This window comes from Delphinus delphis, chromosome 8 (genome assembly GCF_949987515.2).
Source record: "Delphinus delphis chromosome 8, mDelDel1.2, whole genome shotgun sequence".
Lineage (NCBI taxonomy): Eukaryota > Metazoa > Chordata > Mammalia > Artiodactyla > Delphinidae > Delphinus > Delphinus delphis.
Window position 1 is genome coordinate 13,862,963 of NC_082690.1, and position 14,665 is coordinate 13,877,627.

Below are 14,665 nucleotides of genomic sequence, written 5' to 3' on the forward strand. Positions count from 1 at the left end.
GCTCTGGGACTTCGAGAAGAGCAGCATATCCTTTGCTGTGGAAGGAAGTGTGGGCATCGTCAGCTGGGGGCTTGAGTGTCAAAGACAGCAGACAGCTCCCTGAAGAAGTCTTCACTCTCCCACTCTGCCCCAGTGAGAGGCTCCCAGGGCTCCCTGGGCCTTCTGCAACCTTCTGCTGATTGCTTGCAAGCCTCTCCCTGACAGCAAAGCCTCCCTCTGGACTCTAGGAACTGGACAGTTCACCGTCTCGCTGAACAAGTCTTGCCGCTGACCCCGCTGGGTCACTGCAAATGCTGTCAGGCAAACTCCTCACCACTGTCCCACCTCGGCTCTCAATTACCTTCTCCATGCTCTTGTCTCTACAGAACTTTTCGTCATGCATCGCCAAGGATCACTTATTTAATACCCGGAATAACACTTTTATCCTTCAAGACTAGGATTTAAAAAATGTACATTTTACCCCAAGTTTGGTACATAGAAAGGGTTAAGATCATATGAATTCAATGGATAAAGAGGAGGGAGAAAAGAAGGAAAGAAAAAAGCAAGCAAGAGTGAAAGGGAGGGAGGATAAAAAGGAAGGAGAGAAGGAAGGGCCTAGACTTATGCAGACCTTTCTTGGTGACATCCCACTCCAGCTGAGGTCGTGTTCTTAGGTGGGAAGAATGTGGGTTCTGGAGTTAGACAAATCTGGGTTCAAATCCCAGCCCCGTCTCACCCTAACTGTGGGGCTTCAGACAAGTCATTTAAGCTCTCTGAGTTCAGGTGGCGCATTTGTAAAATGAGGATCACAGCTAACGAAAAGGTATATTCCCAGAGGATTAGAGATAACGTACGTAAAGCACCCTGCACTTTGGCACTGGCTGGGAGGCTGCAGGGGCTCCTTCTGCACTCGGAAAGCACGGAGAGGTAGGGACAGGTTCAAGAACCAACCCATAGGAACCTAGGTCTGTGCTCTCCACATTGGATACCCATCACCTTCCCTGAGCAGAAAAACTCAGTTATGGAAATATGGACAGTGAATGAGTAACAATCAAATTAATTTTTACAGACGTTAACAGTATACACCAAGAAAACAAGAGCTCTGCCCCCGGAAGAACTTTCTATAGCCTTGCTCTAACCTAACGACAACTGACGCTCTATGATGCTCACCTGTGTTTCAATTGAGTCTCTGCATTCACCCTGAAAATCTACAGTCTGCCCAAGTGCACCTTGGCCCTGGGTCTGTACAAGCATATTAAGGAGAGCGGAACGTAATACAAGAAGTAACGAAATAGCCATAACCGTGACCAACTCCACTGCCAGGTGATCCCTTTCCCCCTGTTATTTAACCATGTCTCCTCGAGAGTGCTTCTCGAGTGTCAAAGTCAACGGACGTGAGTGTGTTATACTCTCCCAGGGCCTGTCCAAGCTCTGCCAAGGTGCTGATGACCAAAAAAATAATCAGAACAAACAAAAAGCACCTGGATTATCCAAGAACGGAACCCCAATTCTCTAAGCCGCGTTCAGCGATCAAGGCCTCCGTTACCTGTTACAGGTGCTGCACTGGGACCGGGAGAGCCACAGGGCAGGGATCAAGGTGGTCTTATTCTTCAATGTATATTACCAGTGCCTGGCTCATTGCCAGCTCAGGAAAGAATTGTGCAACGAATGGACAAATAGATGAAAACTGCATGACCGATTGACTAATAAATGGAGGATTCATGAGGATACAGCACAACCTCCTGTCCTTCCAGCTGCCCCCCAGCCCACCCCCAAATCCAAATCACCTGTTCTTTCCTTACCCGAGCGATCAGCTCCCCGACCATTCCCGTCCAGGTGCCATTGGCCTCGGGCACGCCGTACACGCCGTCCCCGACCAGGCGGATCTTGTAGTTGAACCGGAGGATCTCTGCCAGCTCCTTGAGCATGTCCACACAGAAGCCCTCGTAGCGGTCATTGCCTTCCATCTCCTGGTGGTTTCCCTTCAGCATTAAATACGGGTTTTCCTGCAGCAAAACTGGGCAGCTGTCATTCTCATCTTAGCCCTGGTGTCTCAGCCACACATGACGAGGGGGTCGGGGACACAGGAGGTTGGGACGAAGATGGGGTGGAAGGAGGGAAGTGGCTTGGGTAATGGGGTGCTTCGGAGGTGGCAGTGAGCTCCCCTCCCTGACTTCAAGACACTTCTCTTACCTGGAACACATAACGGTCCCACTGCACAGAGGGTCCAGTGGAAGCCCCTCCACCTTGTTTGAGGTCATCATCTGACCCCACCCTGCACTTCGTTCCTTCCTTTTCTTCCCCTTCCTTTGTTTATTCCACATAGATGGATCACGGCGGATTATGAGATACAAGGATGCTGACAACAGAGCAAGCGAGATTCTTACATGCACAGAACAACCGCAAACCCTAGGCAGGACGCGTCCAGCTGTGAGCGTTGGGAGGAGGGTCTCTCTGATGAAACGTCCAGGGAAGGTTCTCTGGAGAAGGTGGGATGCAAGCTGGGCTCCGGAGGAAGACAGAACACTGACAGATGGAAGTGGTGTGAATGGAGGGCTGTTCATGGGCAGGGGAAAGGCAGGATCAAGGGCAAAATCCCGAGTGAGAAAGAGAGCGGCCCGTTCGGTGGACAATGGGGCTGCCCTTGAGTGGGAGCCTGGGCTGTGTGGAGGGGAGGGGTGGTGGATACATTTAGAAAGATGAGTTAGGGTCAGCGTGGGCCTTGGGTGCCAGGGCAAGGTGACTGTGCACCATACATATATAGTAGGGAAGCACTGAGGGTTTTAAAGACTTAAGGATGCGAGTAAAGAATGTTATAGAGCAAGAGAGAGGTCTGGGAGTGAGGACGGACCCTCTCCTGAGGGATGCTGAGTCCTGAGCCGCGCTCGGGGTCAGATTGGATTGCAAGGCTGAAGAATCACAGAGAGGGTCAGGCTTGATGCCAGGCTGGGTGTGAGGCACAGAGCGTAGGGTCCTCAGAGCCCTGGAGCCTGAGCAGATGACCAAGGATGATGTCATCGTGGCCACAGATGGTTTGAAAAGGAAGAGGTTTTGGAACGTGTTGAATCTGAGGTGCTGGTCATCGATCCAGGAGGGAACATCTGACTGAATGTTGGAATATGGGGTGAGGGCGGGATCGGGGGCAGAGATGGGGCAGCCTCCGGACAGAGGTGGTGGCTGAAGCTGCAGCATATGAGAGACCATCGGGGGGAAGGACAGCAGAGGGAGAGACCTGATCTTAGGGAGGGGGAGAATGAAGAGCAGCCGTAGAGGAGGACAAAGCAGAAGCGGCCAGAAAAGCCGACAATAGGAAAATGTGGTCATGAAGGTCAAGGAGGAAAGGGTTTCAAGCAGGAGAAGGCAGACATTCCCACAAAGAGAGGAAGCAGGGCTGTGAAAGGGCATCTGGGTCACGTGTCCCTGGAGACCTTCGAAGGCAGGTTGGGGTGGGGAGGGGGGAGGGGATGGCAGAACCCCGCAAGGACGGGTGTGCACGAGGGGTGCACGGGTGAGGGCCGACCAGGATGTTGAGAAGTTCAGAGACAAATGCTGGCAGAGCTTCTCCACCCAACTGCTACCGGTCACGTCTCGCTCCAAACCTCAGTTCCCCCTCTGCCTGCAACAGGCTTGGAGGCTGCCCAGTGTCCACCAATCCCTTGATGATGATTCCCTAAATAGGAGGGTAGCCCAAGGACAGCAGGGTGTAGGTAAGGTGGTAGTGATGGTGTCTTAGGATGGGAGGGACCAGAGTACATGTGTAGGTACAAAGGGAGGAATCCTTAGAAAAGGAAGAAAGAGAAGGCTAGTCAGTGCAGCAAAGTCCTGGGAGAGCCAGGGTCTAGGTGAACATGGGAAGTGGGCCTGGGGGTAAGGTGGAGAGCATGGATGTGGGTACAGAGGGGGCACGGAGGAGGCCCAAGATACAGAGCCGTGCCAGCCCCCAGAGCTGGGGGCAGGTAGGAGGGAAGGCTTGGTGCCTGGAAAGGTTTCCTCAGGGAACACAATGTGGGGTGAGCAGAGAGGAGTGCAGGGTTGCCCAGGCCCAGCTGAGTCAGGAGGCTGAATGCAGATGGGCAGCTGGGAGCAGGGCTTGCAAGGACAGGTGGACTTGGGGACGGGCAGGAGGGGAGATGGCTGAGCATCATGGTGGAGTCAGTTCTAGAAGTCAACAGAGGGAAGTGCTGAACTGCTGGTTTGCTGAGCTCAAGCTGGAAGGGGCTTCTGGGCTGGGGAAGACGGGCAGCCAGAGAGGCCAGAGGTTGCAAAGGGAGGAAGAGGGAGAGCGGTCTTGTGGGTGTGATGAAGCGGAAGAGGGGAAGGTCGGAGGTTCCGTGCCAGGGAGAGGGAGCTCCAAGTTGAAGGTGATGGGCTTCTGGTTCATGGTCAAGTGCGCTGTCATGTCCGTGAAATGGGCCCAAGCTCCCTGACTTCCACACATGCTGTCCTCAGCTCACGGGCCTCTCTCTGTCCTGCTTTTGCTTAACCTAACTCATCTCTGTCCCATCCCACCTCTGACCCCAACCCACTTCTCAGAACCGCTACCACACTCGCAGCCAGGCCTCCACACACGCATTATTCGTCCTCCTACACGTGCCGGCTCGCAGGTAGAACGCACGTGGAGCCTGGGACGGACTCCTCCCTGTCTCTGGGGCCCCCACCTGGCCCCAGCATCCAGCACTTGTGGATTGTGTGGGTGAAAAGTGCTGAAATGGCCTCACCGACAGGGCCTGGCTGGGCATTTCCACGCCTGGGTTGGAAGGCAACCTCCCAGGGTATCTTTAACCATCCCAAGGAGTGTCACAAAACTCTTCTCCCCGAGAACTCTCTGCACTTGTTAATTTAAAATTCACTGACATATTTAGAGTAAATAAACAGGAAGCCAGTGCTGGAGGGAGGAACCGTGTGGGAGGGGGCGGTGCTCACTGGCACTTTGGAGGGTCTGGGGGCCGCGTGCTGGCCTGGAGCCCTGTCCTGGCGGGCAGTGATGAGGGCAAAGTGCTTAACCCGGGTTCTGATGCAGGGGTGTGTTCTAGGGGTGGGAGCTGCGGCTAATTCTGTGTATTTGCCGGTGTTAACCAATAAATCACTCGCAAGTCCCAACTGCACCCTGACAGTAGCAGGATGCAACAGGCCTGTGTGCTGAGTTTTAAGGGATAAATCATTCAGATGGCCATTTGCCAAGGAGGTCCCCCAAATGGCCAGCAGGGACTAAATTAAGGTAATCATTCCTGGTAAGAGTTACTGACTTCTACACACATGCACAAGAGAAGGTTCTCATTTGAATCGTACTGGCCATGTTTTTAAATGTTCCCTTTCACAAAAGTGTCCTTCCCCACCCTCATGAGCACACGTGTGCATATGTGAACAACCGTGTGCGTGCATGCACTCACACACAGGGTCAGACTGACTTTCCCAGTCTAGAAACATGACCCTGCGGTCTCAGTGTCCCCGTGGGTCTGTGCCAGAGCTCTGAGCCCCGTCCAATTCCAGTCCCGGAAAGGCAGGAAGTACAACCCGGCAATGTCCCCATTTCTCTCTCAAACTCTTAACTGGCTTTTGAGGGACATCTCTGACCCTGTAGGAAGGAATTCCTTCATTCAAATTCTAATCATCAGGAACTTCCCTGGTGGTGCAGTGGTTAAGAATCCGCCTGCCAATGCAGGGGACACGGGTTTGAGCCCTGGTCCGGGAAGATCCCACATGCCGCGGAGCAGCTAAGCCCGTGCGCCACAACTACTGAGCCTGTGCTCTAGAGCCCGTGAGCCACAACTACTGAGCCCATGTGCCACAACTACTGAACCCACGTGCCACAACTACTGAACCCGTGTGCCACAACTACTGAAGCCTGCATGCCTAGAGCCCGTGCTCCGCAACAAGAGAAGCCACCGCAATGAGAAGCCCGCGCACCGCAACGAAGAGTAGTCCCCACTCACCGCAACTAGAGAAAGCCCGCACACAACAACGAAGACCCAATACAGCCAAAAAAAAGAAAAAGAAAAAGAAAAGAAAATTGTAATTATCAGGCTCCTACTTTGTGTCAGGCCCCCCAGTCTTTCAGGAGCCCTCATTCTGGAAGGGGAGGTAGAGCTGTAAACATCAACTCTAATAGGAGAAAGGTGTGTACAAAATGTGAGAGGCAGGGAGCAGGCAGGAGGCAGATGAGGGAAGACCTCACGGAAGAGGGGACATCAGAGCCAAGCTGTGAAGGCTGTACAAGTATTTCCAGGTGGAAACAGGAATTCACAGAGAGGGTATTCCAGGCAGAGGGAACAGCATGTACAGAGGCAGGGAACAGCATGACGCAGTGAGGAAGTGTCAGGCAGTCCAATGCTGCCAGACCCCACGTGGCATGGAGAGGAAGCAGGTACAGCAGGCTGGGCTGCATGACGAGAGGTTTATATTCCAAGCTCAGGGCCGGTCGCTCCTGGGCAGCACTGAAGTGAGGAAATGACAGGACGGTTCTGATTTTAGAATGACCGCGCAGCCAGAAGGGCGGGGCTAGGGAGAGACAGACTGAACAAGTGAGAAGGGGATCTTTGAGGAGGCCACACGCAGCTCCAGTGAAGAGGTGGCTACACCTATGTTAGGGCATGCGCTTGAGGATGGACAGCAGGTGACAGACTCAGGAAGTCCTTCAGAGGCAGAGCAGGTCCCAGCAACCGTGCGCGTGTTGTCCCAACTCGGCCAGGACTGCCGGTCAGCATCGCTACAGCTCAGCCAGGCGCCCCCAGGTCTCAGGGGCTTGGTGACACCCCCCCCAAATCCAGCTGACATTTCCACGTTGGTTCAGATGAGCTCAGGTTGGGCTGAGATGGGGAGTGGCTAAAACCCTGCGAGCTGGAACTGCCTTCTCCATCCTTTGCTTTGTTCCCTCTGCCTGGAATGTTCCTTCCCAGACGGCCACGTGGTTGTCACCTCACCTCATCAGGTCTCTACTCGGATGTGCCCTTCTCAGTGAAGCCAGCAACCCCTCTCCCCTTCCTCAGCTCTGTCTACACCTGAGCACCTAGAACAGCGCCCAGCACACAGGAGTGCCCCCCAAATGTTCACTGAACGAATGACTGAAAATATTCGGTGAGCCCCTGTCTTGTACCAAACGAAGGGAGAACTCACAAGCTTGACATTCAAGTCCCTAAGCATTATGGGCCCAGCCCACTTCTCCAGCCTCAGGCCTTTCCCTCTCTACCAATGCCCATTTCCTAGAAACCTGCACTTTTTGGCATTTCCTGAGTGCCTGATAATACTCTCTTAGTCCACTTCTCCCTCCTCATCAGCCCTGTCTTTGGGGGCCCATCCTCAATGTCCCTCTCCTTGGAAGCTTTGCTGACCTCCCCGATGGCATGGGACCTCTCTCTCGTTCACCCCCCATGGCGCTAGGCGTGCGCCTCTTTCCTGGCTTTTATCCTGCTCTGCTCACGGGGGATCAGTTATTTCAGTGCAGGGCTCCTGAGCCCCAGGAGCTCATGAATGTAGTGATGGAGGTCCCTGAGCTCTTTTTATCATCTCGAAAGCCTGAAAGAAACGGACACGTTTCCAAACCTTGCACAGTTAGCAACAGCACAATAGGCTAAACAGGCTAACAGTCGAGTCTGTTTGGGGCTGGGATTCCATCAGTGCGGCCACACTGATTATCTCCTGTGGATAAGATGCTGGGCCCGGCAGGGAAATAGGTTTTTGATTGGTTAAAAGGAGGTGGGGGAAGGGGGCAAACTCATAATTACTTAATACATGCAGTTGGTTAATGGACAAATCTTTTAAAACCTGAAGTCTTCGGGATGGGGAGAGGGGAGAAGAAGATGACTTTGGCCGTGAACGCACTTGATTTGTGCCGTCTAATAAATTACAGCCTGTTTGAGGACAGAGACTGAGTCTTACTCAGCTTCGTGTCTCCAAGAATGAGCACAGTGCCTGGCACATGGGGGAAGGGCTTGGTAATTGTCGAAGAGAAATGAATCAAATAAAAAAGGCAGATGGTCCCTTGCCCTACAGATTGCGAACTTTCTTCTGACCATCTGGAAATGAAGAAAGAGGCCATGCAAACCCATTGAGATTCAGGTGTCCACTGCCAGGGATGCAACTTGTACAAGTAGGCACCCAGCAAAGCAGGCTGTCGTGAAAGAGTAGGAGCCGCCCTGGGGGACTTCTCCCGCGTGTCCTAGGTGCCCTGCCCTTGGCTGTGCACAGCTGCCCTGGCTGTCAGGGTGCGCCTGGAAGAGGCGTCCACAAACTGTGCTGTCTTGCCACCCCATCCTGCTTCCCCAGCTGCTTTGGAACTCATCAGATATCATTTCCATATGAAACAACAACTTGAGTTTAATTACACTGTCATAAATTGGCCTCCGTGCTGTGATTAGAGCTCCCATCTTCTGTTCACGGGGAGGCTGGGAACGCCTGGAGATGGAGGAGGCACCCCGGAGAGTGGCAGCTGGGAGGCCCAGGGGGCACCCGCTTACCAGGATGGTGGTGACGACCAGGGTGGTATTGAAGAGACTGTCGGAGACGTTGGAGGCGTAGAGGCGGCTGTCCATGCTGAGGCCGTCTGCCACGTGCCACTGGCCGATCTGAGGAGACCAAGGAGACAGGCTGGGAAGGGGTGGGGGGAGGAGAAGGCTGGGGAGCTGGGGTGCTGAGGTCCTTCGGGCCTCCAGGGCTGGGGGAGCTGAGAGGCCGGTCCCCTGCCTCCGGCGGGGGTACATGTACATCACAGAAGGAGGGAGGGACGCAGAGTGCAGAGCAGAGGGGCGGGACCGGGGCGGAGCTACCAGGGCTGGGGGGTCAGGGGTGGGTGGGGAGACTGCGAGGGGAGGGGAAGACTTAAGAGAGAGGTGGAAGAGGAAAATGGAAAAAGAAATCAGGAACGCAACGCAGTTCAGGGATGCTCTCTCACCCAGAAGGGAAGGGAGCCCCTGGAATTGCATCATCTGGAGGCAGGACAGAGCCTTCCCTTTCACTACAGTCTGCCTTCCATAAAGCTCATTATCTAAATAAGAACCAGAAAGGCTACTGGAGAGAACTGGCCTTACGAGGCTCTTCAATAAATGTTTGCTGCACGGTTCAATGGATGGATGAACCAGAAGAGGGAAGGAAGAGCAGGCTCTAGTCCTGGTGGATTCGCTTTGCTGGCTGCACAATGGATGGATGAACCAGAAGAGGGAAGGAAGACCAGGCTCTAGTCCTGGTGGATTCACTTTGCTGGCTGCCAGAACCTACGCAAATTACTTCGATCTTTGCGAGTTTCAGTTTCCCCAGCTATAGATGGAGGCAGTAACGTTTGCTCTGCCTTCTTAGAGCCAGCTGAGATCGTGCATGTGCCAGTTCGAGGGTACATGGTTCAGCCAGACCCACGAGGGTGGATCTCCACTGAGTAAACCCAGAAATGACTGAACCTCTCTGAAGGTTTTTCCTCATCTGTAAAATGGGAATAATAGAAACATTATGTGGTCATTGTGAGAATGTATTTCAGCTGAAACTCAATAAATGCTTGTTTCCTTCCTTTTCCCCATTGTCTTGACTCCTAGGGGGGAACATACCCGCAACTTACTCAGTTCCCCCATTTTAGAAAGTCACCTAAATCGAAATTCAGCATCATTGGGTTTTTAGGGAGTTTGTTTTCTCAGTGGAACCCTTTCTATAACTACACATACGTGTGTGTGCTACCAAGACATTTCTACTGGCTGGAGCCCCTGGCAACTCACTTCTGCTGCTGGGTGCTGGAGGTGGGCCACCAGGAGAGATGGCTGATAGCTGGCTAGGAAACCAATGAAATGCACACATCCGCCTCTGCCAGGCCCCAGCGGCAGCTTCCCTGGAAAACCCTCACAAGTTCCATGGATGCCACATGGCTCTACCCACCAGAGCTGGGCTCTGGGTTCCTCCTGTGGAAGCTCCAACCACAATAAAGACACATCTCACTCTTGGTCCCCACCCCCCCTCCCCCGGGGCCGGAGCGTTGGGGGTCACAGGGGGCAGTAACCATCTCCCTGACGTCATGGTCTGGACCTTGAAGAGGGGAGGGCCAGGCTGGATGCCTCCAGGTCCAGGCAGGAGCCCGATGGTCTCCCCAGGTGAGTCTTTCACCTGCCAAAGGAGAGATGACCAAAAACCCCTCTCCAAGCCTCAGCAAGGACGCCACCAGAGGGGGCTGGGCAGGTTTCCCCACCTCTGCGTGGGCAGAAAAGTGAGGCACGTGCCCCTGCTCATTTTAGTTTACAAGTCGTGTGCTCTGCACATCCACACCGGAAGCCCCGTCTAGATAAAGAAACTGACGCCAAGATAGGAGCCCAACTTGCCCGAGGTCACCTCCCCATCAGCTGAGACCCCTGAGCGTTAACCCCTGGGCTCTTAACCCTGGATGAGCCTCGCCAAGGAAGCCTTCGTGGCTCTCCTGCCCGGCTCTTCCAGCGTCCTACTGCACGTCTTGTTTACTTGTCCACCTCCCCGGCTAGCCTGTGAGGGGCTGGCTTGCTCGTGCTCACAGCCCGGCACCCTGCTCAGGACCGGTACTTGGAGGCCGGGGAAACCATCACTTGGGCTGAGTGCTGCTGTCGGTAGGGCATGAACAGGAGGTAGGCAAGCGTCCTCTGGTCTCTGGAGGGTCCACAGGGGGGACCAGCCAGGTCAGGGTACGGCCCGAGCTTCCCCCCCTCCCCTCTCTCGGCAGGGGAGAGAGAAGGGGAAGATGAGGGATAAGCAGCTAGATTTTCAAGTGAAGGGCAAAGGAGAGCAATAGTTACCGGACCCCTCCTGTGCTGGATGTGTTCTATCATCTCTTTGAATTCTCCCACCAGCCTTGTGAAGTAGTGATGATGTTTTTATGTACGAGGAAACTGGGGCTCAGAGGTTTAATGGCTTGCCTAAGGTCACCTGGCTAGCAGGTGATGCACGGGCTTGAACACAGAGCTGTCTGACTCCTAAATCCAAGACTTTTCCGTGTCCGCTGCTGTCTCTTGGGCGGGGATGCCAAGGGCTCCTCCACATAAGGAGGAGGAGAAAGGCTCAAAGGAGTCTCGGCCACACAGCAAGAACCCTGGACACGGCTTTTTCCCTCCTGGGTTTTTACATCCACAAAGTCAGGTGAAATGAGGCTGCTTCCCTCTCTGCAAAATGGCTAGAATTGGCTTCTGACAGTCTCCTAGGATAGGAAGGGCCAGATTTGGACAGAAGGACATAAAGAACAATTAGGCCGGATGTCAGCACCTGGATGTTTGGGACAGGACTGAGCTTCTCAGAGTCCTGTCATCTAAACATGCACTTCACACCGACAGGACCAGCAAGACCTCCCCCCCACTCCCCCCCCATTTCCCCCCCCATTGTTCTCAGGGGACCCAGTCCTCACTGATTGCCTGCCCCAGCTCCACACTCCCTGTCTGACCCAAGCCACGAGGTAGGTAGGTTGCCACAAAAGCCAGAGACAGAAATAATTTACCCAGACCCAGATCCGACAGCCCGAGCCATGTCGCCTCCCACACCCACCTCCGGGGACGTGGCAAAAAGACAAATCAGCCCCCAAGCTCCAGTCAGGAAATGAATGTCCCACCAACCCTCCCATTAGCCCCCAAGAAATTAATAAACTCATCAGATCCAACAAAGCGGCTTTGGCAGCTATAACCCGGAGCAATCTAACTGAGGAAAGGCAGTGGGAAGGAGAGCAGGAGCCAGAGCCAGGCGCCCTGGGATACAGGCTAATCGCCCCACCCACTGGGCATCTTGCATGCCACACACATGCCAGGGGTGGGCAGGAGAGACAGCGCTCATCACCGACAATCTGCGGCTCTGTCTCCAGCCAAATTCCCTTGCTCCACCCCGCTGACACCTGCCCCTGAACCTCCTGCAGGGACAGCGGCTTTGTAAACCTCTTCCGCAGGCCCACGTGTGCCGGCTTGACTATGCTTCAGATAATGTCTTTCCGTGGCCCGCTCTCTGTGCTTTCTGTCTCTCCCACTTGCTCTGCCTTCCCACCAGTTTAGAGACTCCAGGGGTTGCAGTGAAGGGAGGAGAGGGTATGGATTTGGACACCACCACTGCAAGCCCATACAGCACCTCAAGGCAGGTAAGAAAAAGGCACCCCTGGGCTGATGTGGCCCTGCGGGTGCGCAGCTGGGCGTGCTGACTCCAGCCTCTACTCAGCACTGAGCTTTTCACAGTCTGTACCACGAATGCAACGGCCCCTGCATTGTCTGTACCACGAATGCAACGGCCCCTGCATTGTCTGTACCACGAATGCAACGGTCCTCAGTGGGAGGACCTGAGTTTAACTTGGCTTCTCTGCTTATGAGCTGTGTGACCCTGGGTGAGTTACTTAATCCCTCTGAGCCTCAGTTTCCCCATCTATAAAATGGGGGTTAAAATAGTAATGATTACTTCCTAGGGTTCTTAAGGAGATGAAATCTGATGGTATATGTGCCAAGAACTAGGTGAGTATTCATAGAATTTGTCATGCCATCGTCTGAGACAGAAGATGGGCATCTCTTCTGTGCCCTCAACTGTAGACTCCAGTTGAGTAGAGGAGACCAGTGTCTCATACTCTGGTTCCTGCGCCGGCAATGTCAGCGTTAGAAATGCCAATTCTTGGGCCCCGTTCCAGATTGACTAAATCAGACAGTCTAGGAGCAGGACCCAGCAGTACGTATTGTAACCAGCTCTCCAGTGACTCTGATGCAAGCTGGATTCGAGCAAAGCACATAGAGCAACTCAGACGACAAACATGACGTCAGGGAGAGGCAAGGGTGCAGGAATGAAGAGAGGCTGAGGGCGCACCTGTGGCAAGCTAGGAAACGTTTAAAAACTGGCTCTCCAGGAAAAAAGGCCTTGTCTGATCTGCCCACGTCTGTGGTGTAAACACACCCACCATGGCTGACTTCACGCTACCCACATGCAGTCACGGGACACTGAGTTGGGAAAAGTGTATAACGGGCTCTGGCTGGCCGGGCAAGCTGCCGCCACCACGCTCACAGGCCCTGTGCTGGACGCTCGTTTATGCTTACGCATCTCACTGCCACCCTACTTATGAGTAAGGAAAGTGATGTCCACCTAGGTAATAAGTTACCTGAATCACAGAGCTGAGGTGTGGAAAAAATCAACGTGCTGCTTCATTGCGATCACAATATTTGAAACAAATGTGTATTCCTTCCCACGGCTGATTCTATGCTCTCAGAAGAAACTAGAAGTGCTTTGTCAAATATGAAAATCGAGGTAAATATAACTGATATGACACGTGTTCGCACGTGCACAGAAAGCATCATTTATCCAACTTCCTCAAAGGACACAGAATCTATATAAATTAATAATCATCACCTTGCTCCCTGGCTGTATATAAAATTCAAATTAAAAAATAATAATGTTGCTCCTTTAAGCACTAAAATTGGGGGGAGGGTCTTAATTATTTATTTGCAAGTATTATTTCCCAAAATTCTTTCAAAGGGAATTATACTTTCTGCCGTCCTCTTAAACAGAGGAAACATCTTTACCTTCATGCAGTGTCATCATTTTGAAGCCAGTTATTATCCTGTCCTGTGATATAGTGCTGCTCATTGGTTACTGAAATGTGATGGCCTCTCACCCTCATTTCCGTGCTTTCCTAAGTTAATTTGTCTACTTTTCATAGTGTCTCTTTTCTGATTGTGAACCGTCATTTCCTTCTGCTATTTGGATAGCTGTCTCGAATTGGTCCTTTCCTTCCAGCAGTTGTGTTTAAGATTCCTGGCTGAGCAACCAAGTGACCAAGCCTGAAAGAACTGCTGTAAGGGAAGTACAGATAAGGCCTGATGGGGCCTTTAGTGAACAGACCCTGTGTCATTGATATGGGCAACCCACGGTCCCCTGGAGAGGTGGGTGCTGTACAGTTGAATGAGTGTGGTCTGCCGTGTGACCCTGGATCAGCGTAAGCAAGCTGGTCACTCCCTCAGCAATGCACCATGGGAAATGCTTGTCCAGGGGCCCTGACCGCAGGCATCACCTGCTGAAAGAGCTGGTTGTGTGTCACCCAGAGACCGCATTAGCATCCAGCACTGTGACCTCGGGGCTGGGTGACCCTGAGCAAGTCACTTAATTTCTCACCTTTCCCTGCCCCCCACCCTAATCCAAGCTCCCACTGAACTTGCCCTGGACTAGGGTCCCCCGGGGCCTCTCTTTGTTCTGTTCTCCACTCAGAAGCAGCCAGCCGTCTCTATCAAGTCTCAACTATGATCACACCGGCCCCTGCTGAAACCCTTCAATTCTTCTCCCACTTTCGTTTAAGGATAGAAACCAAAATCCTTAACATGGCCCACCAAGCCCCGTGAGGCCTGGCCTCTGCCCACCCTCCACGCTCATCTCACACCCTCTTTCCCGGCTTTATCTGTGCTCCCGGCACACCTATGAGCTCACGTGCAACAAGCGCCTTCCTGCCAGGGTCTCTGTGCGTGCTGTTCCCTGTCTGGACTCTCCTTGCTGCCCGACCCCTTGGCCCCCAGCCCCATTTCAGCTAGTCCAGGGGTTGGCAGACCACGGACTACAGGCCCAATCCGGCCCACTGCCTGTTTCAGGAAATAAAGTTTTATTGGAACATAGTCACGCCGATTCACTGTTGTACTGTCTGTGACTGCACTCACCTGCAGCAGTAAAGCTGCAAAGTCTAAATTTTTACTATCTGGGCCTATTTTATAGAAAGAAGTTTTCCAAACCTTCATCTAGTTTATACCTGTTAAAG

At 53.2% G+C, this 14,665-nt stretch overlaps 1 protein-coding gene across 3 annotated transcripts in view; it reads right to left on the minus strand.

Annotated features, from left to right (window-relative positions):
- The window catches only part of GRIK4 (glutamate ionotropic receptor kainate type subunit 4), a 312,480-nt gene that overhangs the window by 74,724 nt on the left and 223,091 nt on the right, over nt 1-14,665 (minus strand). For all 3 annotated transcript variants that reach the window (XM_060017132.1, XM_060017131.1, XM_060017134.1), the window contains exons 10-11: nt 8,433-8,540; nt 1,782-1,985 (exon numbers count right to left, since the gene is read on the minus strand). In XM_060017132.1, coding sequence (XP_059873115.1) covers nt 1,782-1,985; nt 8,433-8,540 — 312 coding nt within the window. The remainder of the gene's footprint in view (nt 1-1,781; nt 1,986-8,432; nt 8,541-14,665) is intronic.